Here is a 12,142-nt window from a genome sequence, read left to right as displayed (position 1 = left end):
ATACAACGCTTCACGAGGCGGAGGGGCCGATTCACGTCATTTATATTCAGACTTAGGAATTTCATTGGTCCATTCATTGCGGACGCCACCTCCCCCCAAATCTTCAACACTAGATTTCTTCCCCTTTACTTCAATATAAGGAAAATAAATGTAAGATATGCAAGGGTAGATATTTAGGATCCTAAGTAAATTTAGATTTTTTGTCCTTTACTACATTCTATTCTTTTTTAATTGAATGTGTGGTAAGTGTTTATAAGATTTCTCGGTTAGATTGAGTTGCGTAGCTTAGTTAATTGTGCTTGCCCATTGTGGAGTGAATATTTGGTCACGGTCCATGCACCAGAGAGCAAGGGTGACTTCAGTGAGCCATTCGTTCTTTGTGTTTGTGCTGAGTAAAGGATTGGATTGGTGAGTGCTTTATGATATAGTATTCACCTAATTATGTAGAACCATCACACACCTCACAATAGCCCGAGACCTTATACAAATATTATGTTGACAAAGCTTCTAAGGTTACAGGTTTAGTAGGGTCGATGGCATTGGACAATATAATTGCATAGGGCTGTTTCTTAGCTGCAAGGATAATATATTTACATTACTGGTATAGATTTACAGGTAGTACTAGTTAGAGAGTGTGTTTAAAGGTTATAATTGCATACCTAGTTCGATTAGACAGTAGGCATGGTTAAATATTATCACTGCCTGTAGGTATAGTTCCACAGTCAGTATGGAAAAACAGCATATTTGTTATATAGATGCATAGTCCCCATGCTTAAATAGTGTAATTAATGTAACTGTGCAGTGAATTTGGTAAACATTAGAATTTACATAGATTCAATATCTATAGAGGAAACATGGTTAAATCATATAAATAGTTGGTAGCTGGGTCACAAACATTGAAATTATACTAAGCACGGTGAAGTAATATCCTCACATACTTGGTATGGATACAAAGTGCATGGTTAAAGTGTTTAGTTAATTAGTTGGTATGGTTACACTATGGTTATGATTAGGTTATTAATATAATTGGTGTAGTTATACCAACAAGGGCACAGATATTTCAATTAGATAGTTGATATAATAACACAGCAAATGTGGTCATAGCATGGATGTCATTCTGCGACCCCTGGCTTGCCCTTTGCTACCCCTAGCACTGCCTTTCCGACCCCTGGCCTCACGGATGGCACATTCAGTGCCAGGAACACAGGGGCAGCTGGGGATTCACTCTCTATTTTCTTTAATTTTTTTATACACAATAGTGAATAAATAAAATATATTATTCACTGATAGTGTGATAAAAATGGAGTACAATAAGCTGGAATATGCCGTTCCATGGGAGCTGAAGTTAGTAGAAACTTATTTCAAATGTATGTTGTGTGTGTGCTTGTGGGTGAGAGTGTTTATGTGTGAGAGAGTCTATATGCGTGAATTTGTGTGTATGTGTGTGTGAGTGAAAGTGGAGGTCAAAGGGCGTGTGATGTCAATTCCGCTACCCTTGGCATTTCAGTGAATTGACATCCATGGGTCATAGTCTCATTACATAGATGGTTTAGGTACAGAGTGAGTATAGTTCACCAGTAGAATTACATAGTTGGTGTAGTGACATAATGAGTAATGCCTACACCTTATATCTCAATGCAGAGTCAATAAGGGCAAGTACAATATTTACATACTTGGTACAGTTACATAAGAAGTATGGGTAACAAGTATAATCGCACATACACTCTTTTTAGATAGCAAAGTTACAAAAATATAATTACGTCGCTGATTCAGATACCCAGAGAATATGGTTATATAATGTTTACATAGTTTTTTTTCTTTACAGCAGGTGTGGGTAAATAGTACAGTTACATAGTTGATTTAGTAAAACCGTGAGTGTGGTTCTAGTTAAATTACATGACAGCTACAGAGTGACTATCGTTTAATACCATAATTGCACAGTTGGGACAGTTACACTGTTAGTTTGGTTACATTCTATAATTACTTGGTCGATTTAGTTACACTATTGTATATTTACATAGCTGGTATGGTTACACAGTGGGTATGTTTGCTTTCTTATATTTATCAAGTTGATAAAGTTACAAAGTGAGTGGTTAAACAGTACAATTACACTGTTAAAATACCGACACAAGGAGCATAACCAGGCTGTATAATTACACTGTTGGTATAGGCCCACAGTAAGTGTGGTAAAATACACAATTAAATAAAATGTACAATCCTAGCGTGAGGCTGGTTAAACAACATAATTGCAGAGCTGACACAATTACCCAAGGGGAAGGTTAAATACAGTATTGATGCAGGGCTTAGAGTGGGTTGGGTCCTGCCTGTGCTCAGAACCGACAGCTCAATTTTTGCTCCCACCCTCAGGGTGGAAAAACAATCTTAACTCTGCAGCAATACCACCCTTCCCTGCCTTTGAGGTAACTTCAAAGGGACTCGTTACACTTCTTTCAGGGTCTCATCATTTCAAAACTGAAGCTTTTCCTATATTCTATACAAGGAAGCCTTAGTTGTTTCTGATTTGCTTTCGACAACTGACAAGCATTGGCAAAGCCAATAGCACTGGCTTGTTGTAGGTGTAATGTTACTTGTATTGCATATCTGGATGCATTGACAGAAACCTCAAAATACCATTCGGGAAGCGCACCATGCTAAGCTTAGATTTTTAGCATAAGTGTTTTTAGCCACGCCCTTAATTACATCGGCCACGCCCCTTGGGAAGATCCCTAGTTTTTTTCATCCCACTTAAAGTCCTGTATGAATATATTAAGGTATGGTTAAATAGTATAACTACTTAGTTGGTAAGTTAATACAGAAAGTAGTTCAAAGCCATACAATTGGATAGTTTGAAAATGTGCACACTGACAGCAGTTAGCATAATTGCACAGTCTGCACAGTTGCGCAGTGTCATTGAAAGAAAACTCCAGGCCAATCGAGTTACACATCAATGTAAATGTCTCCGTCTGGCACTCTCCTGGTGATGACCCTAAAGTAAAAATATAAAAAAAATCCAGTGGAGCTGGGGCCAGTCCTGCTCCCTAGTAGGAAGAAGAATGAGAAGGCCCTCGGCTCGGACACTCCGAGTCAGCCTTTACTGGGTCTGTTTCACACCCAGGACTCCCATGAACTCTGGGGAACTCTCCAGCCTGGTTACACTGATGCCCAGAGCCGGACTGGGTGCAGCCCAGGACCAGAGGGGTCGTCACAATCCTACCCGAACCCACCCCGCTCTTTGGAATGGAACGGTCCAGTGCAGTCCGAGCTGGTGAAGAGGCGCCATTCCCTGAGGCTGTTTATCTGCCATAAGAGGCCGCATTCCTTCATCCGAGCTGCTTCCCCCATCCTCCCCGGGGACGCAGAAGCTCAGCTTTGTTGTTCTGCAAGTCCCAGAATGAAATGAGATGTCATTTGCTGACTGCATAAACAAGCATTCTTTAGTGCTAACCATGGCTGCCAAGCACGAATAGGCCTCTAGAAGGAAGGGAGAAGGTCACGCGGCCCCACCCAGACAGAGGTGGCAGGCTGACGTCAGCTGCTTGCAAACAGCATCAAGAAGCCATCAACATGGACAGATCCCGACACGCACCCGACCCAAGAGCGGCCAAACTCAAGCAGGCCGGGCGGCCATCCAAAAGAAACCTAAACAACGTGTTTGGAGAGATCTTCATGTGTGCACACACATCTTTTTCAGTTAATGCGGCCTGTCTGGCAGCTCTTTTCTCATTTGTGCTGGGTGCTGTCACCTCTGTCCTAGGATGCCATTTATCTGCATGTTTCAAGAACTTTCTCACGTTTACATTATAATGGCGCTTGATTCCTTCCGCTGTGGTGGTCCAATCCCCTGGCAGGGCGATTTGCCACCCTCTGTCTTCAGGACCACTGCTGTACGGGGTTAATACACATCAGCATTTATAAAACAATCCCAAACTACCAGGATTAAAAAGCGGGCTATGAAACGAATAAATGCTTTTGATACAGCACTCCAGCCATAAAAGCTTCTCTCAGTCCAAATTTAACAGGATGGGGTAAATTAAGATATTCTGTTGTCGTTTATTTTATATTTATTGGTTTTAGGTGGGGGCCCAATATGTTTCGCGGTCTTATTTTACCTGAGAAGTCGGTTGGCGCGATTGGCGGGTGCAAATAGAATGGAGGGTTGGCATTGCGCAACATCTGCACAATATCAGGCCGAGGGGATTTAGGTAGGGGTCCAGGAAGAGACGCTGGAGTTCTTATGCATCAGGTGGAGATTTCCCATGCGCTCGCCCTGATAATATTCGATGGACGATAAGTCTTTGGTGAGCTAGGCTCATAGAACATTGTACGTCAGCCAAACAAGTTGGTAGGTGACGAGGGTCCGTCTTAGAAATTGAATCTCAGCATGTTATTGTTCCTTGTTTACTCTTGTCACAACATTGAAATTGTGATGTACTCCTTAAAGAGGAATAAATAAAATATAATCTACCAAAATATCTCTGGGCTCTAGTCCATCAATATTAATATTAAAAAGCATGATAGGCCACTTGGCTTCAACTTACAAGGACCCGTACAGATCGCAGCCAGTCCCAACAGCGGGACTGAATTATATTAAAATGGTACAAACCACAGGGTGTTGACGAGAGAAAACGATGTTGACTTTGCCTGGAAATCATAGTACACCGCTGGCCATGTTCAACTTGGACATTGTTTTTATAAAAGCCACATCTCAATTGTAAATAAAGATTTTTAAAAGTGAAATATTAGATTTCTATAAACTGGTTACCTCTTTATGGAAAGGGACTTCCATTAACAAGCCTTCCAATTTTAGTACATGTTGGCAAGATGGCTTCTAAAGAAAAACAGACATCAGTAAAGAAGTTATTATAGTGCAAACGCCATCAATTCCATTGAATGCATAGTGTATAGTGCAACACCAAGGCATATGATGGTAAGTTTGTAAATTAAATTGACAGTCTTCCGATTTGAAAATATTCACCAAGTTTATTTTTATTCAATAAAGTTCATGATCTCATTCCATTTCATGTGATTGAGTCCAAATATTATTCAAGGCGCATCAGGAAACCTCGGTTGTATCCCAAACAATTCAAATATATACAGTTTGCACCCAACAATCAGACTTTCAAGTGAATCACCAAGGGGTGGGTATATCTGTCACCAAATGATAATAGTTCCATGTAGTCAGTGGGTAAAGTCCATTTGAAACTTTCTGCCATAGGGTTCTGGAAGTTAGACAATTCATTGTTGGTTAAACCTATGACGATGTAGCCAAAGGGGTTGCTCCGTAATATACGCTGCTGCTACATTAGCACTATTTCTCCTCACGAACATAACTCATGACGTATGCAATGTTTTGACTTAACGGAATTATTGGACAGTGGGTGACGGGTTCAGTCACATTTTTCTAGCATCTAGGAGACAAGATAATTATTTAACATTTTTGAAAGTCTTGCAGATTTTGACACTCACATGATTAAAAGCACACCATACCGACATCCCTGCGGTGCGGCTTCCTGTCAGCGAGCGGAGATTTTGCGAGTGTGATATATTTAAAGTCAGATCTTTAAGTAAACACCCAGCGATCTCAACGCACAGGGCTCTCTAGAAGTATGGTGCCTGTAGGGAAAAAATATGGTGTGAAAGAAAACGTTGAAACATGCAAGCGCCCACACTGATTTTGCTATAAACTAAAAGGGGAGCAAATGTATCAAAGGGTACAAAAAGAGACAATTCACTATTGATTTAATTTTTCACAGATATTTTACACCTTCACATTGTTTTCAGGATATCAATGAGATAATTAATTTTAACTACTTTCCTAAGAATTCCTTCCTACAACCACAGACACACACACAGGGGTTACAAATATACCTTTTGGTTAAAGATAATAGCAATAAAATATCATATTTGTGTTTGAAGGAAGCTTTAACAAGCGAAAGAACTGGGCCAAAAAACGTCCAAGCTGAATAAAATAGGTTAAGGAGCAGCTTAACCGGCTGGGTAAAAGAAAGTGTATGGGACCCATTCCCGTTAAAGGAGTTTGGAGTTGATTTGAGTATGCTTATTTGAAAAATCTTGATTATTTACCGCCTTAAAAAATAATTTGCTTTTGTTATGGGATCTTTGAAAAATTAAAATATGTTTGCATATATCCCTAGAATATGTTATCGCCACCAAAGAAAAGGGGTTCTAAAATTATAATAAAGAAGTAACCAGTGTTTGCAAAGAAAACTGCCATGGCTTTGCCACTGACTTTTTAGATTGAATAATGTACTGTAACAGAATCCCCACCGACCAGGAGGGTTACAACACCAATCGAAACTTGGTAGCATGTACCCTTTATGGTTTGATTTTATAATTGAATACGATGGAAGTGTTTGAGACACGCCAGGTCACTTTTTACAAAACAGTTTAAATTCTCATTTTTTATGCTTTTTATGTCTGTACGGGTTTCTCTTTTAAACTTTTTGTCTCACAAAACTGTACACAATGTGATTTGGGAAAACTTTTAAAGATATTGTTTTATATCTAAATAAAGATACTACTACAGAGTTTGCTATACGGTATATTAGTTCTTGGTTAAAAGCCAAAGTTTGAAGGTGTATATGTAAGGTAATATTCATGTGCTTTTAGATTGCTATATGTTCTTAACAGTAGGAAAAACGTTTTTAAAGCTATTGCTTTTAGTGTATACTACTTTAACACACTAGATAGTTCTGCATCTTTTAATTAATATGAATGTTTTGTATGTGCTAATTAGAATCTGACGGTTCTCAATTTCTCTTAAAAATATACATGTGTAATACTTAATGTCCTATGTTTGTGAGTTATGGTTTTATGGACAGAGTATCTCAATAAACTTGATTCTGAAATTGGGGCCTAGAGGTAGTGTGCACATGTTTGCAAAAAAATAGGTAAAAATGACCCATACCTAATATAATTTTTTTTTAATGACATGAAAACACAAATCAAAAATGTATTAACCTACCAGTCCTGGCCCTGAAGTGGACTACATTTTAGACCTATGTACACATCTGTACAAGCAAAATGGTGCTTCTCTCGGACCCATTTCTACATATTTAGGTCAGCACAAGCAAAATGTGAATACCTATTGAACAAAAGAAAGGGTACCATAGGAGGGTGGCATTTCCCAGTCCAGAAACCACACTCTAGAATGCCTAACCTCTAAAAGTAGAGAACAGAGATTTGAGTAGACTCGGTGGCAGGCTCAGAGGACCTAGGCAATACCATTCTGAACATCTGGAAATTAACAGAGATTGCATAAATAAGGCCAAGATCTCTGTTTAGCTTTGTAAACCATCCTATCTAAATTAAGTGTGACCAGAAGGTCACCTGGAAACCAATGCAGAGCAAAGAGGACAGAACATACATATCTGAAGCTGACATAAAAAGCTCCTCTCAGTATTTGGGCTCCAAAACCAAACACCTTGGAAGCCTGGGCATACGGTACTTAATCTTACTCCATCGACATTTAGCATAAGTTAGTTGGCTACAGAACTATACTTGAGAGAAGTGGTCATACTGCCACATATCTTCGTGTTTAAAAACGTCTTAAGGACAGACCCCTTCAATCCTTTGCAGCATGCAGTCACCGTGCCATCTGTAAGGATTGAATGGGTCACTGGTCTAGCTCGTCAAAGACATAACTGAATTAAACAAGTTGAAACAATGTTACTTGTCATTACTCAGATACAATCCTGTGTCTCAGGTTTTATAATTCATGTTAAACCCACTTGATTTTAATTCCTTTATTCATAATCTTAAATATTGTATGACCTCCTGCCTCTTTTCTATGTGTAAAGTAGCTCGCACTATCTATCTCATTTGGGAACAGATCAAATAGAAATTGAAAGGTGTGGGCATCAGCGATAGTGTGTTATTTTTGACATGATCTTTGCCCTTGTTGCCTTCTAACAACATGTCCATCTCCCTTACAGGTGGACAACTGAATGGGATGCTGGATGCCATGGAGGTTCCAAGCCACGCCCGGCAACTTCTCCTCCAACTGAACAGTCAACGGACTAAAGGATTTCTCTGTGATGTGATTATTGTGGTACAGAACGCTCTCTTTAGGGCTCACAAAAACATCCTGGCAGCTAGTAGCGTCTACTTGAAATCTTTGGTGGTGCACGACAACCTGATCAACTTGGACCACGAGATGGTGAGTCCGGGCATCTTTCGCATTATCCTGGACTTCATCTACACGGGGAGGCTGACGGACATGGAACCAGCAACGGAGCAGAGCTTTGGGGCAATCTTGGCAGCTGCCAGCTACCTCCAGATCTCTGACCTTGTATCCTTGTGCAAGAAGAAAATCAAAAGGAGTAACAAGTACTGTCACATAAGGACCGCTGGCTACTCTGCCTATGGGAAATTGGGCAGGGGCTTCAGGTCTGCTACCCCAGTGATCCAGTCTTGTTTCCCATCTACCCCACGGGCAGTAGAAATGCCACCAGTGGAGCCAATGAACGCCCTCAACACCCACTGCGGGGAGCTCTACGCATCAATGTCTCAGGCGAGTCAGATGCACCCGCATGGGCTGTGCCCTCCAGAAAGACACTGCTCACCTCTGTGTGGGCTGGACCTCTCCAAGAAAAGCCCCAATGGACCATCCTCCCAGCACCACCCAGATGGACTACATCCTGGAGAGGCCAGGGACCCCCCTATGCCTACAAGGCATGACAGCCCCCCCATCAGTGCTTCTTTGATGGTCAATCACCACAGTGCCTCCTACAAAGATTCCTTTAAAAAAACAGACACCAGTGATACAACAAATCACCAACCAGAGCCATTCCGGAACAGTTCTACCCCTGAGCCCCCTTCTCGAACCGACAGCCAAGACCTCTTCTACCGGTGGATGAAGCACGAGCCCCTGAGCAATTATATAGAGGAATGTGAGCGGGAGAAAGAGCTTGAGAGAGAAAGAGAGGAGAAGGCCGATGGCTCCCCTATCTCGCAGCAAGCCAGGTACCCCAGCATTGGGAGCAATGATCCAGACGATGATAAAAGCACCAGCGAAGAGACTGGAAGCAGCGAAGACCCCTCCCCTTCCTCTAACATGGAGCGATACCACTGCAACCATCTGGGCTATGAGCCAGAGACATTTGAGGATAATTTGTATGTATGTATACCCTGCGGAAAAGGATTTCCAAGTTCTGAGCTGCTCAATGCACATGTGGAGGCTCACAACGAGGAGGACCTCTATCACAAGGACAGTTCAGACCCGGCCACTCCATTCCTGGACAAGTCTGGACAGAACCTAGGAGACATTATAAGACCATACAGATGTGCCTCTTGTGACAAGTCCTACAAGGATCCAGCCACCCTCCGGCAGCATGAAAAGACCCACTGGTTGACCAGGCCTTACCCATGCAACATCTGCGGCAAGAAGTTTACCCAGAGGGGAACCATGACCAGGCACATGAGGAGCCACCTGGGTCTCAAACCCTTTGCCTGCGATGCCTGCGGCATGAGGTTCACCCGTCAGTACAGGCTGACGGAGCATATGCGAATCCACTCTGGAGAGAAACCGTACGAGTGCCAGGTATGCGGAGGCAAGTTTGCTCAGCAAAGGAACCTCATCAGCCACATGAAGATGCATACCACTGGCCCAGATGGCAAGCCCAAGTTGGACTTCCCAGAGAGCGTCTATGCCATGGCGAAGTTCACTGCCGACCACCTGGGCTTCAAGCAGGACAAGGCTGCTGAGATCTTTTCTCATACCTCACACTTTCTGAATGACCCCAAAACCATTGAGAGTCTCTACCCCCTGGCGAAGTTCACAGCCGACCACCTAAGCTTCAGCCAAGAGAAGGCTGCTGAGGTCTTAAGCCAAAGCTCCCATCTCAACAGCGACAGTCGGATTATCGAGAGGTTCTCCCCACCCTAAGAGGCAACCCCTCTCCCCCCACCCTGAAATTCACCTGACCCAAAGCCTTTGCTCGCAGAGAGCTTCCAAAGTCAAAAACTCGTACGTGAAAAACATTACAAGGTGGTTACCCGTTTCAGCATTTCCAGCTGAATGGCTAACTGCTGCAGGAGCCAAAATGTGCCGAGGGTCACCTTAACCTGTGTCTTTTTTACATTTCCGAGAGGAGAGCACTGCCCAGATTGCACTTTGAGTGTGGAGTCGAGACACACACACACAAAAGGAGTGAGTTGCATTAATACATTAACTCCGTTCGCCCCCCTCGAGGGGGTGTTGTAGACTTTCCAGTGCCTCAGATAGCTAAGACCAAAGAGAAGATAGCTGACAATCAAGACTCCACTGTGCCTTAAACATGTGAATTTTTTGCTATTTCCCAAACCCCTTCCATTGGCTGTTCTGTTTTCTGGATAGCTTCCCACGTGCCGCGGGGCAGATCCTGCAAGCTGCTGGCTGGGCATTCTGTCCACATGTGAGTGCCCCACATACGCTGAGGCTACATCAGGGGCTGGCTGTTTTTGTTGGGGTAAAAAGGGAGCTACAGGGGAGCTACCAGTGGGTAAGAGGTTCGTCCCAGGCATCAGAGAGACCATCCCATGCCATAAGAAGTTGAGTTCCTGAAGTTAGCTGAGATCTTGAGAAGAATCATTACATTAGCAACTGCGCATATCTCTAGAAAAAGTTGTAGGGGCAGGGCGACCAACCACGTGTTTTTGATTATGAGACAAGTAGTGAGGGGCATCACCGAGGTGAGAGTTGATAACACTTCAGGGAGAGGTGATATTCATGGCAGAGAGAAGCATTGTTGGGAGATACGGGATATCCCGGGGTGGAGGTAGACATTGCTGAGGGGTACAGAGGATATCTCTTATAAAAGGGTGATAGGAGCTCTGTACTAAAATGACAAATACAAAAGGATAGGTAACAATGATTGACAGAGAGATGCCCTTTAATGAGGTGAGAGGTTGTATGTGAGCGTGCTTGTTCATTAGGCACCATTAGAAGGCCGGGTGATAATATCCTGTCAGCGATTGGCAGGGGGAGGTGGTCAACGGGTGAGAGGTGACATTCCTAGGGTGAGAAGGAAAGTACAATTGGGTCTGAAGGGTTCGTTTTTAAATGAAAGAAGGCCATCACTAGACAGCTAGGGTTATCGTTTAACCACTGCAAAGTTCTAAACCTACCCCAAAATAAATGATACATTTTTAAGAAGAGCTTATCAACGAGGAAAAGCAAGGGTCAAATGTGTAAAGTTTCTATAAGTGCTTACTCTCCCATACAGAGACAACAGTTCTACACTGATTACCACTACAGCACTACTCTACATTTTGTTTTGCAACGTCGCCTTGTTTCACCAATCTGATTTGTGTTTAGACAACTACACTGATGGTAAACTATATCTTGAGCGCTGTAAGTGGTTCAGGAAACTTCCTAAACATAGGAATTTAGACTTGGCTGCAGAGACGGGTCACTATTGTAAACTATCGAACACAGTGTCCACCTATCCCGTGGGTCTAGAACACCCCCTTTCCCTCACTCACCCGTTTTTAGGTCAAGCTTGGGCAGCGAATGCGCCTCTTTGCGAGGCATGCTGTATTGGAGTATGGACTTGAAGCTCCACCCACTCTCCGACCATATTTGTCATTGGCTTGTGTCATTGTCCTTCGTAAATGTTGGCTTCTGATTCGTTAATAGGCTTGTTAGTCCCTCCTTAGTGCTGCCTTGTCTTCATTTGTAACCTCACATGAGAATTGGCCCTTTTACTTCAGTTGTTACACAGTGCATCTTATTTAGTTTGTAAGCACTGCAGACACGACACGCTTTCCTGCAACATTCAGTACACCATGCACGCTTTCACTTTCCAAGCACCCCGGAACAATGAAGGCCGCTTGTTTGAAATGCAATAGGTCTTGAATTTACATAAATAAAAGCCATTGTCATTTGCAATGGCAAAAGCTCAAACCCTTGTAAATGCGAGACCTATTGCATTGTAAATGCTAGTTATGTCATTACTGGCAGGCCAGATGTCTCAATAAATAAATAGGAAGAGAACTGTTTTCTATTTTAGTGCCCTAGATTAATGGCATTTCAAATTAAAAGCTATGCTTTGTTTGGACAGCAAATCATGAACACCTATGGTTTCACATCTATTTGTAGATTCTGGATACGTTTCGCCTCTGACTTTGATCTTACGCACAG

General features: G+C 42.5%; 1 protein-coding gene across 1 annotated transcript in view; it reads left to right on the top strand.

Moving 5' to 3' along the window:
* HIC1 (HIC ZBTB transcriptional repressor 1) overlaps positions 1–11,124 on the top strand; it is a 64,425-nt gene extending 53,301 nt beyond the window's left edge. The window contains exon 2 of the mRNA XM_086955189.1: positions 7,956–11,124. Within this exon, the coding sequence (XP_086811315.1) occupies positions 7,956–9,907 (1,952 nt within the window). The 3' untranslated portion in view covers positions 9,908–11,124. The remainder of the gene's footprint in view (positions 1–7,955) is intronic.
* The last annotated feature ends 1,018 nt before the right edge of the window (positions 11,125–12,142 follow it).

This window comes from Lissotriton vulgaris, chromosome 2_1 (assembly GCF_964263255.1).
Source record: "Lissotriton vulgaris chromosome 2_1, aLisVul1.2, whole genome shotgun sequence".
NCBI classification, from domain to species: domain Eukaryota; kingdom Metazoa; phylum Chordata; class Amphibia; order Caudata; family Salamandridae; genus Lissotriton; species Lissotriton vulgaris.
The sequence above is the reverse complement of the archived record's forward strand: the minus strand, read 5'-3'. Positions and strand labels throughout refer to the sequence as shown.